We start from the raw sequence: 18812 nt of genomic DNA, 5'->3' as shown, positions 1-18812 counted from the left end.
TTTGGTAAAGTATAGTTACAAAACTTGAATTTTTTATTACTTTTAAAATCATAATATAATTTCTTACTTGTTTTTAATATATTACTTTTAATATGTTTAAAAAAATTATATTTCATTAATTAGTACTTAAATTTAATATAAAATACAATAATATGAAAGACTTAACTACTCATAATCATTTGTCTTCTTCTCATTTCCATATATCATTCTTTAAACATTATATAATATACAGAATATAAACAAGGACTTAATTTATATTCCTTTTATATAATTTTTGATTTCTTAATACTTTCTCAAAAATCTTCATTTCTTTGTATTGATGAAAAATCTAATTCACTATTTTATTTCTTAATTACATGTTCTTAATATATTCAGTTCTTGATATTTATATGTATATACATATTTTACTTAAAATGCACATTTAAGATACATATCTTAATTAAATAATAATAAATATAAATTTATACAAGTTTGGTATTCCAAAAGATTAATGTCTACATAATACTATTAAACAAGTGTCAGTATTAGAATGATTGTCAAAAGTTTACACACAACTATGTTTTTTGGACCTTGTAATATTAGTTTTCATATGTGTTTATACAAGATAGTTTGATACAAATTTACAAAAATAGTTTGTTTCATTATTTATGGTAAATTGTTTTTAAAAATTAACGTAATTAATAATATATTTTTAATTAACTAATCAGCTCGTGTAATAACTTGAGGATGCATTGATGTATTCTTTTGATAAATATATACTTGTGTTAGTATCGCGATATCTATTATAATTTGAAGAGCACCACATACCTCAAATTGAATTGGAGCTTCTCGTAATACAAAATAACAAGTCTTAAAGAGATCTCCTAATGTCCACATGCTAACCATTGTTATACTAAAATACAAAGTAAATTACTTTAAATTGATTATAAAACATGAACAGTTACACATTTAGAATGTATTTATTTCTTTACCTCATTCCACTCGTAGATTTGTTATAAAAATTACGTAAAAATTGTGGTATTCCAAGCATTGCCTCTATTAATACTGCAAGGAAACCAACAATTTCCACAAATATGGGTACATCTATAAACCAATACATTAATATTCCACCCATAATAGCAAATAGCAGCATAAAATCCAAGTAAGATTGGAAATCTGTCCATTTCCAAAAGAATCTTGTCTCCAAATCTATCCAAATGAATTATTTTCATAAAAGTAAGAATTAATTTAAGTTTTTTCTTTTATTTTTAGATTAATTATAAAAATTGTATACCTGTAAATACTCGTTCTTTTAACTTAATTATTTGACTTCTATTGTGTATGTTGACAGAAAGTTTAATCATAATAAACATTGTAATGATCATTATAATGCTTTGAATTAAAAGAGGTGTTTCATAATGTTTACCGAACCTACAAAAAAGATGAGATTCGTAAAGAAGATAAAAGAAACTAAATAATTATTTGAAACTAACCAAAATAAAATGCGGAGAGTATTTGCAATTAACAATGTCAAACAAACATATAAAGAAAATCCTTCTGCATCTCTTTTTCTCTTGATTTCTCTATATTGTGGTATATACGGTATGATACCACCAAATATTATTGTTAAAGATGCAACATAACTAGTTACATCTTTGACAGTCAATTGTTCGTAATTATCGTTCATTCTAAAGAAAATTTATTTTTTAACCATGATATATATACATATAATCTACACTTACTACACATATAATACACATTGTTCTGACATATTTACTACGTGACAATTTGCAATGATTCAATACGTGCACAAAGTGAGTATAAGTACAATGTAAATATTTCATATTTTAAATATTTCGCATAATAGTTTTTTCTTTATATATTAGTAAAAAATTAAAATAAACATAAATTTTTATTAGTCGATAGTGTATACATAAATATCGATAAGTGTATCAATATAGATGTTAATAACTGTAGCTCTGCGCAGAAATATTTGCGCATCTTTGTTAGAAGATATTATTAAGCGAGAATGTTTGGAACAAACATAGAGTGCATGGATATCGTTCTAATATGATTTTGTGGAATAATATAAATAATATTCATTTAAATGGTATATGTTTATTGAATAAACAGTTTTAATACTCAAAATTATGGCTTGTTGAGCCAAGAGTATTGTGTTAATATAAAATAATATAAAACAGATATACTAGGTATAATCAATATAAACAGGTTAAACACGACAATAGTAACATTCGTTTATGCAAGTCTGATTTTTCATTCGAATTTAATATATTATAAAAAAATTGAAACACGAATATTAACTGGACATTCAAGAAATTATCTTGTATGTGAGTTTTCCAAAAATTTAATTTTATTTAAAAGATACTTTAGATATCTGATTAAATATACTGAATTTACAGCAAGTGGAAAATTTTTTTTATAGCTTATGCAAATGTTTTATAAAAGATAAAAACAGTATTTATTGTTTATAATATTATTTATAAAAACAATATTATATTATTTGTGACTATTAACAAGTTTCTACTACTCAATGATGGAAAATAATATGACAGAAGAACAAAAAAGATTTTTAGAAGAATGTGAAATTGAATTTAAAGATCGTTTTACTGAAAACGATATTGAATTCATGAAAATTAAAAGAGCAATACCAAAGAAACCACCAATTGTAGATCCATGGTACAATAAACCACGTAAGCAACCGTATGATTGGGGTCAACAAAATCAGGGACATGGAAGTCGCAATCATAATTGGGATCGTAGAAGTCTTGAAAGAGGTGATAGATATGATCGTCATGATGGAAAACATTATGTTCATTATCATAATACGAAGCCATATTAAAGTCAACATATTACATTTATACTTTCTTATCATATATTTTGTACATATATTATACATCAATTATATCATAGATTGTAAATTAAATATAATGTTTGCTAATGTCTGTAATAAGAGTAATAACACTTTAAAATCAATAGAGAAATACATAATTTTTTGCTTAATGCTTACAAGGTATACAATTGAGTGAATTATTATTTTAAAAGGCACATAACAATAAGATACCCTATGCATATAAATTGGCTTTTTATTTTTGTTCATATATTTGCAAATGCTTGAAACATTAATAATGAGTAATCTTCTAGAATTTTCAACATAACTTTTTCATTTGCATGAATAAATAAAATAGATCCTTCGTGAAGAATTTGTGATGTATGAGTTTCTGCTCTACCATTTATGATAATTAATATACTAGCTGTTTTTCTTGTAATTAATTCATACCTCATTTTATCAGATGGTATCTAAAAATAAATTCATAGGAATAAGAAATATTTTTACAATAATATAATGTAATATTAAATTTTTTAGCAAAAAAGCTTACTAAAATTTTGGCTACTGCAAAATCTGGCACTGGAGGTTGAAATATCTCTGTATAATTATCTTCGCAGTACCCACACAATTTTTTAGCAAACCATGACTCGCATTTATATGTTAATATTTCTGTTAATGTTTCTACATCTTTCAATTTTGGTGTTAATCCAGCACGTACTACATTATCAGAGCATGCCATACATTCTATACAATCTATAAAATTAAGATTATTTTAAAAGACATCTATTCACCAGCGCGCGTATATATATAAATTATTAATACAAACCACCATATATATATGCATGTGGTTCATTTGGAGCAAGATATAAAGCTTCGCCTGGTTGTAAAGTGACATAATTAAATATATATATACCAAAACATCCAACATCTCCAGGATAATCTAAATGAAGCCTTCGCAACAGATCACCATTCAATATTTGTTGAGATGATTTATCTATAAACATTGCGTAATTAATAAAACTCATTAATTTGGTCAATGCATTATATAATTACAAATGTAATTTCATTATTCAAATTTACCCAAATATGACAATCTTTCAAGTAAATGTTCAAGTTGTAACATTACTAAATTATGATCACGTGTCATAAGACTGTGAAAACATTTTTTTAAAGGCACTAAATTTTCAGAGTCATTTGTTATCATATATTCATGAACTAAATCTTCACCAATTACTGCTCGTAATTCAGGAAGTAATTTGAAATATTCTTTTATTTCTTCAATTGGACGAAAACCACAAAGAGCTTCAAATTCTGTTAATGCTATCATTAATTCAGGTTTGTGATTGGAATCTTTGTAAATTTCAGGATACTGCAAATGTAATTTTTCTGCCTTTTTCTATAATTTAATATATAGAAATATATATTAGAATTAGATAATAATTTAGTAATATAAATAAATTTACCTTATCTGGATGTGCTTGAATCGATAATGCTTTCCTTATAGACAAAACTTTAAACAGAAAAGGTAAAGATGATCCAAATTTTTGTTGTACTTCAATTCCTAATATATTTGTATTTTTTTGTATATATTCTTCTAAAGAAATGTTTTTTTCCTTCAGATATGAAGGACCATTAGGATGTGTACCCATCCATAGTTCTGCATACGATTTTTTTTCATTTATTACAAACTCAGGATTTGCTGTTTTAATTAATGTTGCAACAATACTGTTTGTACCATATTTACCCCAATCATAATTTTGTACTGCACATGTCAGTTCCATTTTTAGAATATATCTGTAAATTATATATAGCAATTGACTACATATATAATAAGCGGCATATCAATTATCAATTTCTACTTTCAATTTATTAGATAAGATATTTACTTTATAATATAAAATTTATCATTTTTATGAACATAGATTTTAATTAATATTAATCAAAAATTTAATCGTATCTGTAGACTTACCAACATATATAAAAAATCATTTATTGTAAAATTCGATTACCGAGTTATATGAGAAACAATAAATATTCCTAATATAATAAAGAGATTTATAATGTCAAGTCTATTATTAGAATCAATACATTTCATCGTCAATCTGTATCGATTCATTCGTATCGATATTTATTTTTCATTTTTATTTTTACACATTTAGATGTTTTCCTATCGAGTAGAAGAAAATTCATGTTTTATATTGATATAAAAATGTAAACAATTCTAGTACTTTTAAATAAAGATAAAAATTTTCTGAAATGAGCAATATTGAATCTTTATTTGACAAATATACTCGTATAATTGTGTATACGTGGTATAAAACTCATATATTATAAGGTTTATTTAACTAGATGGCGCTCTCAAAACAGAAAATCGTTAATTTAATCTGTTCTGTGGTTTTCATTAACACGATAATCTGAATTGTATATCGGGAATTGTATTAAAATTTGAGGTTGACAGTTATGAGATTTGTATAAAGTGAGTATACTTTTAAATATATATGTATGTAAAAAATTATATAATGTGTAATTGATGAGGTTTATTTAAAGGGATATTGCAAGTGACATGTTATAGGTTATTAACATTATGACGATTAAATACACATAAATATGAAACAACAAGTCATAGATACCAAAACAATTTCTGGATCAACAGGAGAAGCTGACGAGTGTTTGTTTGAATATTTACATGCTGAAATAGTTAATTATGTTTTAAGTTTATCGCTAGATACAAAGGTAATAAAAGTTATATAGTTGACTAATATATATTTAAGATATAGTTAGGATAATAAGTTGTTAAACATTTAAATGAATTGAACAGTAAATAATTTTTTTAACAGGAAGGTAAAGAGGATCTGTCTCGATTGGAATGGATGGGATTTAGTGTTGGATATAAAATCATTGAACGATTAACAAGAGAATGGAGTCGTTTCAAAGATGAATTAGATATGATTAAATTTATATGTACAGATTTTTGGTGCAGCTTATATCATAAACAAATTGATAATCTTAGAACAAATCACCATGGGGTATATGTATTACAAGACAATTCATTTCGTTTGTTAGATAAAGTCGGTACTAATAATACTAAACAATATCTTCCAGAAAGTCCACGCTTATTAGCATTTACATGTGGTTTATTACGAGGTAGTTTAGCAAATCTTGGTATTGTAAGTACTGTAACAGCGGAAACGTCAGCTTTACCAAGTTGCAAATTCCATGTTCAAGTACAAAGAATTTAACATGTATAGCTAAGATAATATGCATTTCATATGATTTATCACTACATTATTGATATAAAGTCTGAAAGATATATAATATTTTAGTAATGGATATGAGTTTTATAGTTAACATGAAGAACATGTCAATTATATCTAAAATTTTCTATAAATTGTAAATGATGTAAAGAATTAAAACTTAACATATACAAGTAAAATAAATATGTAAGTATTATATAACATTATAATTTATTGGCACTTATAGATGTCTAGGCTTTTGCAACTTTATAAACATAATGGAATAATTAGCAGTTTTCAAGACATTTAATTCTTACTCCACCATAATATTCTTTAATATAAATTACATATGTCTACAATTTTATATTGTTCCATTAATTTATTAATATAAAATTATAAAAACAGCGATATACAAAAACTTATGTGGATCCATTAGTTTGTAAAGTATTGTCCTTACTAGAAATAAAATTAACAATGTCAGAAGGATTTATAATTCCAATTAAAGCATCATTGTTTATATGATCTACAACAACTACATAAGCTTCATGTTCGAGAACTAATGAAAGTTTTACAAGAGTTGTTGTAGATAAGACCTTTACGAAATGTTTTATCATAATATTTTCTACACAATCTGTCTGTTTAATTCCACCAAATATTAGCTTACTCATAAGTACTTGCATTGTAAGAACACCTTTAACTTTTTCCTCATTATCAATAATTACAACTTGATGTGAATTTGTGGTTTTAAGAATATGGATAGCTTCTTGACATGTAGCTGTTTTGGATAATAGAGGAGGTTTAGTTATGGATAAAGTTGAAACTGGGTAATTGGACCACCATTTATTTGATTCATCTAGTGATGGTATGTCCTGCAATATACAATAAATTTTCTTTAGTTAATAAATTTGAGCTTGATGTATCTATAATACATAATAATGAAACTTAGTTTATAAAAGATCATATATTTAAAATTCTATCTTGCATAAAATATGCTTATTTGTAAATATATTTTTTTATAAATGTTACCAAAAAGCCTCTAATTTCCATCCATTTATCAGATACAAATTTAGTCATATAATTTCGTATCCCATCAGGTAGGATAATAACAACACGTTTTTTTGCAGGGATATCTTTTGCAATTTTTAGAAATGCAGACAAAGCAGCACCACTACTACCTCCACATAATAATCCTTCTTGTTTGATAAGCATGCGTGCTGCATTTAGTGATTCAGAATCATTAACTTTTACCCATTTATCTACTACATTACGATCCAGCACAGTAGGTAGAAAATCATATCTTAAAGAAATTACTTCAGTAAAACAGTGCATATAACTTACAAGTATTAGTGAATAGAATTTATAATGAATTTTATAAATCACATACCCAATTCCCTCTACTTCATAAAAACTAACATCATGTTCATTTAACTCAGATGGAAATGCAAGAATACTGCCGATAGGATCAACTGCAATGATTGTTACTTCAGGATGTAATTCTTTCAATTTACGTCCAATGCCACTGACAGTTCCTCCTGTACCAGCACCAATTACGACATAATCTAACTTTCCATCACACTGTTTCCAAATTTCCATTGCAGTTTGGTCATAATGAGCCAGAGGATTTCCACTATTTGTGTACTATATATGAATAACATATTTATATTATTAATATAATAAGATTTTCAACACACGCACATACAGAAATGCTAAAAATATATCATCAATTAGAAAAGATGTTAAATTTACTTGGTCAAGAATAACACTATTAGGAATTTCTTTTTGAAGTTTTTGAGAAATACTAATATGGCTTTCAGGACTATTCCAGGCTGCTTCTGTTGGTGTTCTAACTATTTCAGCTCCAAGTGCACGTAGAGTAAGTACTTTTTCATTGGACATCTTTTCCGGCATAACAATAATACACCTATATCTTTTAACAGCTGCAGCCATTGCTAGACCAATCCCTGTGTTACCACTTGTTGGTTCAATTATAGTAGAACCTGGCTTTAATATCCCTTTTTCTTCTGCATCTTGGATCATTCTATAAGCAATTCTGTCTTTCACAGAACCACCAGGATTCATAAATTCACATTTTGCAACTAAAATGTAATAATCAAATATTCTATATTAATTTCAATATTAATAGTTTTTGGGTATGAAATTTGAATACTTACATATTTCACATTCTAGTCCATGTAATTGTGGAATGGTATTTAAACGTACCATAGGAGTTTGACCAATAGCTTCCAAAATGTTAGGTAAAACATTATTTCGATTTGAAAATCTGAAAATTTATAACATTTGTAAAACTATAATTTCTATATACAAAATTTTAAATGAATATTTCTTATTTTAGCAAATAAAGCAAATAAAGTAAATATAGCAAATATGTACATACTCTTTTCTTATTGTGTGTGGTGTATTTGTCGCATTTGCTCTCCATGTGCAATGGCTTAATCGATCAGGACGTTCTAATTCCATTACACAAACCTATTTATGCATATAAAAACTTATTAAATCTGTCATAATGTTTATATTGACAATTTAATACATATCAATTTTAATAAATAAAACTACATATATAACTTACTTTCTACAACAAGAAGAAATTTTAATTTAATTATGTGCTATATAAAAATTCTGCTTTTTATTACTTTTAAAATGTATGGTATAAATTAGTTTTTACTATACAATAATTAATATTATGAAAATACATTACAATTTTTATGAGAGTATAAGTAACATCTAAATGTTATGTAGTTATGATAAAAATGATAAAAATAATAGGTAGATAATATACAATAATCCAGAAAACTAGATACACTACCACGCTACTTGTTCCACAGTTAACCTGTTCTGTGCTTTCAATGTTGCCAACTACAAATATATGAACAATCTTATCAATATGTAAAAATGATTGTTTTTAAGGCTGTATACTACTTTTTGTTCAAAGCATGTGTGACTTCAACAAGAGGTATGGACAAAATATGAACTACGAATACAAGCGGGAAACGCTGTCCTCACCATCAGATCAGTATGTAAGCTTGTTTGGTTATTCCCCCCTCTTATGTGACATAAATTGGTTTCATGTGAGCAGAGTAAATAGTTTAGTAGATTCTGAACGCACACTTTTCAGTCTTTCATATATATATATATATCTTTCTTTGATAGTATCGTGCTTCTCGCAGTGATCCGTGCTAGATACGATGTCGGTACTTATTTGTTTTACGATAAATACATAAAAAATAATAAATATAATTGACACATAAGAATTAGTATATAAATCTGCAACAAAAATAAGAATTTTTCGAATATTTTCTTAAAAATAATTAGTGAATATTTATATATTATATTATTTTAATACAAATTAAAACATGAGTTCATTTCCACACTACCTATGAAGTAATATTCCCAGCGCATTTTTTTACGTGGTTTTCCCTATAGTCCACTCTATATGACTTCGACTATACTACTATTAATAATAATATACTACTGTTACTATTACTGATAATAATAATAATAATAATATTATATAATGTAATATATTCTAATATAATAATAATAATAATAAAAATGTACGTAAATATTATTTATATACATCTAGATATTATTTAATATTTTATATTATAATAGTAAAGACGATTAGCTTTGACTAATCATGAAAAAGAAACAATATAAAAATAAATGCATTATGATCATAACGTAATAAGACAAAAAGAAACAATAGTGAACGAAAACAAAAGAAATGTTTCGTACTTTTTTTCATATGTTGTTTATATAGGCGGTCATGTGTCAAAATTATCAAGGACACAACAATCTCGTAATGTGAAAACAAACTTGATCTTTATTAAAAATAATATTTAATATATATGTTCACTAATTATTAATTTTGAAAAAATAATCGACAAATGTATATAATTTATATACATTTGTCATTGAATAAAATTATACTGCTGATGTGTCTTATCTAGCATAGATCATCGCGAAATTCACATCAAGCATTAGTGGAGAAAATAAATATAAGAGATTGGATAGTAACACTTTACTAAATTATCAAATAAGGAAAAAAAAAGTAAATTAATTCATTATTTTCGTTTACATCGATACAATAAAAAAAACCATTTATGCCTCGAACCTAAGATTTCCTGTATTACGAATCTAGATGATTGCCAATGTGCTACACATTATTTATAGAATCTTTCTCTTTTTAGTCTATTAAATCTAAAAAACTACAAATTTTTACAAAATTTAACAATATTTAAAAAACTCAGATTCCTTGACATAAACTATTGGACATGTATTTCTTTATTTTTACCATAAAATTATCTGGCTAAAGCTTATTAAAATGATCGAATGAGTAGCTTCTCCGCGCGAGGATCGAGAAACCCATTTCTTTATATTTGGAAATGTTCAAAAAATCTGAATCAGCTATTTACACAACAACCAAACAGGCAATTGCTACTTCAAGGATATAAAACATACACCATTTAAGCGTGTACATGGAAATCAGTAATGGAGATACGAGCTTCATCTCTTTTGCTGGAAATTTCAAAGGACGTCACAATACTAAACTTTTTTTCCGCGAAAAATGTCGAAAATACCATTTGCGCCATCAAGGAGAATAGAAGTAATTCTCGATCAATTTTGATAAAAAAGATTTTATTTTAAAGAAAAAGGTTTAATTTACGACGTCCTTTTAGCGGAGTTTTGAAAAAGCTTTTTATTTATGTATAAGCTATTCTTGAAAAATACCATTTTTTAACCCGATTTTTTTCAAAGAAAATAAAGCTTTTTCAAAAATTCTCTGAAAGAGTGCCGTAAATTAAACTTCCATCTTTAAAATGAGACCTTGTTCATTAAAATCGGTCAAGAATTACGCCTGTTCTCATTGATGGCATAAACTATTAAAAAACCACCAAGTAGTAAACAGCCTTAATGATAAATCAATTTATTGAGTTTGAGATAGTAATATATCATTTTATTAGACTTTATAAAATAATGCTTTACAGATACACATTTTATATTATTGTTTTTTATTCTTGTACTCGTATATCAAAGTTTCCTGTTTTTTAAATAGATAATCTTTATCTTTAAGTGCTAACAAATTTCTTAAACAATTAAGATTAAAACCGGTTTTTTCTAAAAATTGACATTTACTTTTAATGATGTGTGACACATCGATGCAGTTTTCAGTATTGCTTTCATATTTTAGCATACGATATTTTTTGTTAGATTGCATGTAAAAATAAAGTATGTTCATGAACTTTGTTTCTTCTTTGTAAAAAGTATTATCTTCATGATCAAAAGGATTTTCAACTAATGAAGACTGCCTGGTATGAAATTTATCAAGACCTATGAACTTTCTTATAAATTCTATGTTATCATTTAGATAAAAAGAATTACATAACGATGTATAATACTCTATTTCCAACAGTAGTTGTTGGTATATAATTTCGTCATGTTCACACATTTTTTTATCACCATATATTGCAGACATAATATGATTTTGTACAATTGTAGTAACTGAATTACATATATCAGAAGTATCATTCTTCAGTAATATAAGACAACAATGCATAATTATCAATTTGTTTCTAGATTCTACTTCTGAAAAACGTTGAACAAAAAATTGAAGACATTCTGATGCTTCATTTTTTACATATTCATTGTCAGTAAGACTCATGTTAAAAATTGCTGATAATGTTTTATATATGATACTTTCATCTTTGCAAAATATTGCTATTAATATATTTTTGAAGTGTAGTAAATTAATATGTGAAGTATCTTTATCAAGCTTTGGAATTAAATTCAGAACTGTTTCCTCTAATTTTAATTTATAAATATCAATTAATAATGAACATTTAAAAGTTGTAATTATAAATTTTATTATTGCATTAATGACTAATGCATTACCATTATCAATTATTGATAATAAAATACGTAATATAATTTTAAGAATTGGAGTGAAACAATGCAAACGAGTTAAAAAATTAATAGTTTGTTCTATATATTCAGAATGAACAATTTTATCAATGATTTTCGAATTAAAATTGCCAGTATATTTAATATGATCTGCATATAAATATGTCAGAATATCTATGAATTGATAAAAACTTGGTTTTATCTTCTCCATATGTAATATACATAAACTATCTAATATAATTTTATCAAAATACTCAATATTTGATGGAGATAATTTCAAATTAAATAACTCTATGAGCATGCATTCTAAAGTATAATATATTTGTTGATTGCTTTTAGTCTTTAGCTTATTATTCCAGATCTTCACAATATTTTGAATTCTATATTCGCTAATACATTTTTCATTAGAATTGATAATTGTTGATTCCACTGTTTTACATGAATTTATATTTTCTGCTTCAGCCAAAAATTTCTCTTTTAAATATTTTATAGTAAGTAAATGCCCATGTATCTTATTAACATTTTTGATTAAAAAAACATTAAATTTCAATATTTCGATTTCTGATTTAATGCATGAAAAAGCAGTTAAAGCTGCATATGCTTTTCCAGTAAGTATTCTAACATGTTCAATAGGATTAGCTAGAAGTTTAAAAAAATAACTTTTCATTTCTTTTACAAAATCATATGATAAATAATCAATGAAATCACAACCACTAATTGAAAACTTAGAAAGCAATATAAGGATATGTACAATATTTGAATATTCATGTAACATAGTGTTTGAATTTTCAGATAATTGTGAAAAAACCTGAAGTTGTTTTAATATGTGATTTGTTAGGATTGGATAATGAGTGATGAAATGATTAACGGAATATCCATTTCCAAAATCTAATTCTTTTCCACCAGCACTTTGTCCTACCAAACGCGGAATTATAGAACCAAATAATTGAAGACTAGCATTCCTAAAAATTGAAAGTATTGATAATTAGATAATATTAATCATATTAACGATCTTGAGAAAAACGTATAATGTGTAATTGTTTACCTGATTTGCCAAATTTCTGATCGTAAATACTGAAAACATACTAAAGAAATACGCTCCATATATGGTGTTAACTGTACATGTATATTTTTGTCTGCTACCAATGTACGTAAAAAATATAAATGTCTTGCCAATGGGAGATCGTATTTATATTCAATATTTTCAAATTTAGTTTCAGACCACCTTTCTAAAGAATATAATAATTCTTGTATAGAAAAATGTAAAAGAGGTCTTCCTTTACGATTATCATTAGATACTATTTTATGAAACATCAACGAAAATCCAGCACCACGTCGAGTTATATTCAAAGTATTTGTTGTTTTATCTTCTAATAAATCTTTTACATACATTTTTAATATTTCAGCATAACTATCTTTCTTGCATATACATCTAAAATACCATATATATTATTACCAGTTATATTGTAAAAATCATAATAGATTATAATGAATGAAATACCTTACTAAGTTACCAATTGCTATTCCAGCAGCTTCGATTGCTCCTTTATGTCTACATTTTGTTAATACCATTGTAATTAGCTTAATTGCATGTGAAGTCGTCTCATTAGAGTACATACAACTACCTATATTATTAGCTATTTCACAAGATACCTTGATAAAAAATATAATCTATCAGTTCATTTTATTGTTTAATTTAAAGATGGAGATTTAATTTAAAAATAATATACCTTCAAGGATAGCCAAATACAAGATACAATAACTTGATGTGCAGGTGATAAAATAAGATCATCATAATTATCATCATTTATTGCACTAGTTTTAATTGTATCATTAATTGCTAATCCCATTTCTGCAAATGATGATGCATATTCTGGAAAATATTAATACAAATTAGAATGATCTTATTTCATTATAACATAAAAGAAGATAATAATTTCTTACTTGTAGTTGTAGATTTTGATGACAATATAGATAAAAAGAAAGTTATAGCATCATCTAAGAAATCCAATAATTTTTTTATGAAGTTTAAAGGAGGTCTACAATTTTCTAGTCCATGTTCAAAGTTAGAGCTAAGCATAGCAGTAAGGATACCATAAAAAGATCCACTATGAACAATAGCTTTTAATATATCTTCTTTCATTTGTAGTAATTGCTTTTGTGCTTCATAAAGAAAGAATTCATAATAATTATTACACAAAGCACTTTTTTCACATTTGTTAGTAATAAACTCTATATTAAAAGGCTCCCAAGTTGCCAAAATCTTCATCAATGCTGCTCCACTTTCCACTTCATAGAATTTAGATGAATTACAATTTTTTAATCCCATATCAAATATTACCTGATATTATATTATTTTTAAATTAAAATATTATTACATTTTACTACAATGTCTTAAAAAATAGTTAAATAATAAATCGAAGTTCTTACTTTTTTTTCTATATTCGTTAAAACATCTTTCTCAAAATAATTAATAATAATATAAGTTGCTGTTTGCTTTATATCAAGTGTACTATCTTGTAGTAGCTTTAAGAGAACCAATAAACATTTTTTATTTGTAAACTTGCATTTTATATCTCCTTTTGTGCATTTGTTATGAAGCATAATAGGGGAATTATGCTCTTTTTCAATAAGATACTTACAAAAATATGTATCAGTTACAGAAAGGACAACTTTGTACAAATTTAAACCAAGAATTTTACGTTGATAACGAGAACCAGGTTCAAAACAGTCTAATAAGAATTCATGTAACCAATCTACCATATCACAGATATATTGATTATAATCAAAATTTTCACTACTTTTTAAAACGTTTGTATAAAATATTTTAAAGTATTGAGTTATCCCATCTCTTAAGAATATTGATGTGGTATTTGCATTATACCACAAAAATTGTTTAATTATAATAAAGTGATCAACTTTATCGTTATTAAGCAATTTACTGGATTGATAACAGTAGATTGCAAAACCATTTAATCTTATAACTTCATCTTTGTGGTGTATATAAGAGATAAGGTCAATATCTTGTGGAAAAGTAACATACATTTCATTAGCTATCCTTTGTAAGTGCGAATGAAAAAATGGTGCTACAAAATCTTTACATAATTCCCATAGATGCAATAGAATATTCTTGTACTTTGTTATAGTTGGTTCAAGCCAATATTTACAAAGTGATTTAAGTGCATTATGATTTTTGCTGAAAAAAATTATAAATTAAATTTCAATGTAAAATAAATAATAATTAAAACAAGATCATTTTATTAACCAATAATATATCATATATTTTATATACTTACTTTGGTCCTATTTCCCATTGATAAACAAGATATTTTATAACAGAATCAAATGACTTTTTCCAATCTTTTTCAGTGAGTCTCTTTAAAATATTCATATAAACTTTTGTGCCCACACAACGTAAGTAATTTTTTGTCAATGAAGTACTCAAGTATAATAAAAAATGTTCTGATGTTATCATAGCAATTCTGCATTTTGGCATATTACAAACTTCTGCTAATATGATATATTTTGTTTCATTTTGCCATGACAAACTGTCAACACAATTGAATACATATTCCAAAAACCCATTATATTTTTCTATCATTATTCTTAAATATGTATTAAAAATATATGTCGCATTTTGCTTATTAATATCATTAATTGAATTACACCAGTTTGAAAATATAATCATTTCCAACTGTTGTTCTATTAATAAACTATTCGTATTCCAAAAATCTGTGTATATTGTTCTATTTAACCAAGTATTTAATATCTTATATGCAAAATATGAGTAAGGAGTATATTGTACACAATGAGAATAAATAATTTTAAATATAATACACAATACATTATTGGAATATATTTTTTTCTGATTAACTTGTAAGTAACCATGTGTAATGACCAACTTGAACAATTCTAGATGATTTATTTTATATATCTTATTAATAAAAAATAATTCAGAGGAATCTACTTCTAAAAAATATGCTAAATATCTTTGCAATGATTCGGCATCACATTGAGCTGATTGTAATATGAAAAATGCATGAGAGGCTAATAAAATCCATTCTTTGCCCATATCTTGATTACTAGTCAATACTTCCATTATATTTAATAATATTAATTGCCATTCTTCTTTATTTTTTTTAGTTAATAAATGTTTAAATGAAAGATTAAATGTTATTAATTTCTGAAATAGAAAATTCAATATTCTTATTAAAATAATATTCTGATATATTATTATAGTACTACTAAAAAATGATATGGAATGTTATAAAGTTATTAAGGACGTATAATATACATACTAACTTTATAAATAGCAACATTCTCTTTGCATATCTGTAATTCTTGAAGTAGATGAGAGAGATCCATTGTATTGCACAATTTCTGTTTTTTAATATGTAAATTATGCTTTGCAAACTTTGCTAATAATTTTATTTCTCAAAATTAATAGCATAATCCTTATATATGTTAATTAAAGAGAATGTAAATATTATCACATTATTTTATCAGAATAATTTTTTTGTTCTTGAAAATTAAAAATTGATGATTCAGCAACACATTGTATTAGTATATTTGATTTATTTGAAGAATATTTTTTCTTCTTAATCACATCTCCTGTAATATAGGGAAAAAGTACTCTTTATTAGAAGTATTGCTTATTATATAATTAAAAATAATCTTACAATATCATTTTGTAGATTTTCATAAAATAAATTATTTGGTAGAATATGTGTTTTTATTCAAAAAAGAGTAACGAAAAAAGTATGGAATCCAAAGTACTTTTCAAGCCATTATTAGTGAAAAATAAGTAAAGAAAAAATGCTCTATAATAGTAGTTTACAAGTGGTTAATATAATAAAATGTACACATATTTGTAGTATCTATTTATTATTTTTATGAACTAAGAAATTTGTAATAAATAAATAATAAACTTATTACTCTTAGATACATTCATTTGTAAGTTATAATTGTTTTATTAAAAAGATGTTTGACTTTTTTCTTCTGGAACATATCCTTCTAGCTCCAAACGCTCTTTAAATTTTAGATATTCCCTTTTACGATCAAAGTGTTTCACCTGATCAATAGTAATTGATCTTAATATGGATAATGAAACAAAGTAAGAGAAATATATTTTAATTACCTATTAGAAGGACTTACCCATTGAGAAGGACAAAATTGTTCATATTTTTTTCTAAATTCATTGCAATTCGTTTCTGATTTTGCTTCATCTAAGCATTTCCAATATTCATCCCTATGACTCCAACAGATCAATCGATCTTCTTTATTTGGAAATGACATTCTGTAAAATAATGTTTCAAAAATATAAAATTATTAAAAATACTATTAAAAATATAACATTATTTTAGAGATTCTTGTTGAATTATATGTATTTATAATGTATAATAAAATAGAACTATATTTTTTGTAATTACATTAAAACGTCTATATTAATGTATGTATAAAGCAAATTTATAAAAAAACTTAATAAGTAAAATAACTTACCTATAAAATTTGATTGTGTATAAACATTTATTTTATCAACTATCACTCACTGATATAAAATATTAAGTATACATGTGAATATAATGATATATGAATTAAAATCTTATTAAAATTAGATACAAAAAGGTATAACATTCAAGTCAAATGCAAGTAAAAATGATCAGTTAAATATGTTCTGAGAGGTTTGTACACATTTGACCTTGAGTAACTAAAAATAGTTAAGAAATATGCTACTCTATATAAAATAAAATTATAAATATACTACCATTATATCAAAATTCTCATTAAAATAAAACATACTGAATCAATAGTAAGGATTAATAATAATAATCTAAATGTTACGAAGATTTAACTGACTTCATAAAAACCTGTACATATAAATTTATAGTTTAATTTTTTAATTATTTTGTATATTCATTTAATTATAGAATTTTTAAAGTATTTAACTATAAAATAACTAAATTTATATAGAATACTTCAATGAAGCATAAATCTATGAACATAATTTTACTGGGATTAGATCACATGCATAAGGTTATATACAAACTTTAAAAATTTATTAACGAGATTAATCTTAGAAGTAAACAAAAAGTTATAACTGTAAACATTTTTCTTGTTTTATATATATATATATATAATATCGTATATACGATATAGTAAGCCAACTTCTAATTGAATAGTGTAAAAATATGAACTAACCTAATTCTGTATCTGGTCACATGAAAAGCACATGAAAATAGATATCAACTGATAGATATCAACGTGCTACTTTCTATTCCTGATTCCTATTTTGAATTAAATAAGAAGTAACAATTTTTACTTAACATTCATCATAATTAGAAATGTATATTTATAATTGGAATTATTTTAATTTTGTTAAAATATATGATTCATCTAATTACAATGTACTTTATATGGGAAATGTACACATTTTTAAGTAATGCGTATAAATATACGTGCATCTTTAAAAATTGCAAAAATAATTAAATAACTTATTATTTCATTAAAAATATAATGATAATGTTCAAAGAATTTTAACGTGATGATTAAAAGTTGTATTGAAACATATATATATATATATATAACTTTATTGTGTTAACTTACTTCGAAATCGCGCAATCCAATCCATCTATCGAACGATTATCGAATTTCTTTAAAAAAAATATTATTTAGCCAGATATAAAAAGGTACTACAATAAATTCGGATAGAACAAATATATAAGTTAAGATTATTAACGACTAATTTTTTGGATTTTTAAATGTTTTATTAAAAATATAATTCAAAATTTTAATTGCCTTACTGACGTTCACTTTCGTAAGCATGCGTACGATAC

The 18812-nt window shown here is 24.9% G+C and overlaps 7 protein-coding genes across 19 annotated transcripts; 2 read left to right on the top strand and 5 right to left on the bottom strand.

Annotated features, from left to right (window-relative positions):
* Positions 1-456: 456 nt before the first annotated feature.
* On the bottom strand, positions 457-1910 carry LOC124432738 (solute carrier family 66 member 2). 2 transcript variants are annotated; one of them, XM_046981859.1, is made up of 5 exons: positions 1473-1910; positions 1274-1410; positions 972-1188; positions 808-892; positions 457-741 (listed from the first exon to the last, which is right to left on the bottom strand). In XM_046981859.1, the coding sequence occupies exons 1-5, from the start codon at positions 1664-1666 to the stop codon at positions 700-702; spliced, it is 675 nt and encodes a 224-aa protein (XP_046837815.1). In that variant the 5' UTR covers positions 1667-1910; the 3' UTR covers positions 457-699. The 2 variants fall into 2 exon arrangements, with proteins under 2 accessions (XP_046837815.1, XP_046837814.1); XM_046981858.1 differs by having other exon boundaries at positions 457-892.
* Positions 1911-2007: 97 nt separating this feature from the next.
* Positions 2008-3013, top strand: LOC124432740 (RNA guanine-N7 methyltransferase activating subunit). 4 transcript variants are annotated; one of them, XM_046981867.1, is made up of 2 exons: positions 2008-2323; positions 2423-3013. In XM_046981867.1, the coding sequence occupies exon 2, from the start codon at positions 2531-2533 to the stop codon at positions 2837-2839; it is 309 nt and encodes a 102-aa protein (XP_046837823.1). In that variant the 5' UTR covers positions 2008-2323; positions 2423-2530; the 3' UTR covers positions 2840-3013. The 4 variants fall into 4 exon arrangements, with proteins under 4 accessions (XP_046837823.1, XP_046837820.1, XP_046837821.1 ...); XM_046981864.1 differs by having other exon boundaries at positions 2400-3013; XM_046981865.1 differs by having other exon boundaries at positions 2008-2327.
* Positions 2850-5110, bottom strand: LOC124432737 (mannose-6-phosphate isomerase). The gene is made up of 6 exons (XM_046981857.1): positions 4797-5110; positions 4291-4621; positions 3908-4223; positions 3654-3821; positions 3378-3580; positions 2850-3297 (listed from the first exon to the last, which is right to left on the bottom strand). Exons 2-6 carry the CDS (start codon positions 4606-4608, stop codon positions 3094-3096), a joined length of 1209 nt encoding a protein of 402 aa, XP_046837813.1. The 5' UTR covers positions 4609-4621; positions 4797-5110; the 3' UTR covers positions 2850-3093.
* Positions 5111-5158: 48 nt separating this feature from the next.
* LOC124432739 (trafficking protein particle complex subunit 6b) lies at positions 5159-6559 on the top strand. 3 transcript variants are annotated; one of them, XM_046981860.1, is made up of 3 exons: positions 5159-5303; positions 5375-5560; positions 5665-6559. In XM_046981860.1, the coding sequence occupies exons 2-3, from the start codon at positions 5435-5437 to the stop codon at positions 6064-6066; spliced, it is 528 nt and encodes a 175-aa protein (XP_046837816.1). In that variant the 5' UTR covers positions 5159-5303; positions 5375-5434; the 3' UTR covers positions 6067-6559. The 3 variants fall into 3 exon arrangements, with proteins under 3 accessions (XP_046837816.1, XP_046837819.1, XP_046837818.1); XM_046981863.1 differs by having other exon boundaries at positions 5168-5303; positions 5387-5560; XM_046981862.1 differs by having other exon boundaries at positions 5179-5303; positions 5400-5560.
* LOC124432736 (cystathionine beta-synthase) lies at positions 6269-9506 on the bottom strand. 5 transcript variants are annotated; one of them, XM_046981855.1, is made up of 8 exons: positions 9082-9505; positions 8885-8934; positions 8456-8547; positions 8232-8341; positions 7807-8156; positions 7445-7698; positions 7087-7357; positions 6269-6929 (listed from the first exon to the last, which is right to left on the bottom strand). In XM_046981855.1, exons 3-8 carry the CDS (start codon positions 8536-8538, stop codon positions 6480-6482), a joined length of 1518 nt encoding a protein of 505 aa, XP_046837811.1. In that variant the 5' UTR covers positions 8539-8547; positions 8885-8934; positions 9082-9505; the 3' UTR covers positions 6269-6479. The 5 variants fall into 5 exon arrangements, with proteins under 5 accessions (XP_046837811.1, XP_046837807.1, XP_046837810.1 ...); XM_046981851.1 differs by lacking the exon at positions 8885-8934 and having other exon boundaries at positions 9082-9506; XM_046981854.1 differs by lacking the exon at positions 9082-9505 and having other exon boundaries at positions 8648-9075.
* A 1502-nt stretch (positions 9507-11008) lies between these two features.
* LOC124432734 lies at positions 11009-18705 on the bottom strand. Its single transcript, XM_046981849.1, has 9 exons — positions 18583-18705; positions 16282-16590; positions 15276-16162; positions 14410-15175; positions 13924-14320; positions 13710-13852; positions 13481-13632; positions 13025-13411; positions 11009-12941 (listed from the first exon to the last, which is right to left on the bottom strand). Exons 2-9 carry the CDS (start codon positions 16342-16344, stop codon positions 11081-11083), a joined length of 4656 nt encoding a protein of 1551 aa, XP_046837805.1. The 5' UTR covers positions 16345-16590; positions 18583-18705; the 3' UTR covers positions 11009-11080.
* On the bottom strand, positions 16847-18507 carry LOC124432741 (cytochrome c oxidase assembly factor 6 homolog). 3 transcript variants are annotated; one of them, XM_046981869.1, is made up of 4 exons: positions 18178-18506; positions 17479-17527; positions 17134-17275; positions 16847-17050 (listed from the first exon to the last, which is right to left on the bottom strand). In XM_046981869.1, exons 3-4 carry the CDS (start codon positions 17272-17274, stop codon positions 16952-16954), a joined length of 240 nt encoding a protein of 79 aa, XP_046837825.1. In that variant the 5' UTR covers position 17275; positions 17479-17527; positions 18178-18506; the 3' UTR covers positions 16847-16951. The 3 variants fall into 3 exon arrangements, with proteins under 3 accessions (XP_046837825.1, XP_046837826.1, XP_046837824.1); XM_046981870.1 differs by lacking the exon at positions 17479-17527 and having other exon boundaries at positions 18178-18507; XM_046981868.1 differs by lacking the exon at positions 18178-18506 and having other exon boundaries at positions 17479-17686.
* Positions 18706-18812: the final 107 nt, after the last annotated feature.

This window comes from Vespa crabro, chromosome 1 (genome assembly GCF_910589235.1).
Source record: "Vespa crabro chromosome 1, iyVesCrab1.2, whole genome shotgun sequence".
In the NCBI taxonomy this organism is placed as follows: domain Eukaryota; kingdom Metazoa; phylum Arthropoda; class Insecta; order Hymenoptera; family Vespidae; genus Vespa; species Vespa crabro.
This window is presented reverse-complemented; position numbering and strand designations above follow the sequence as displayed.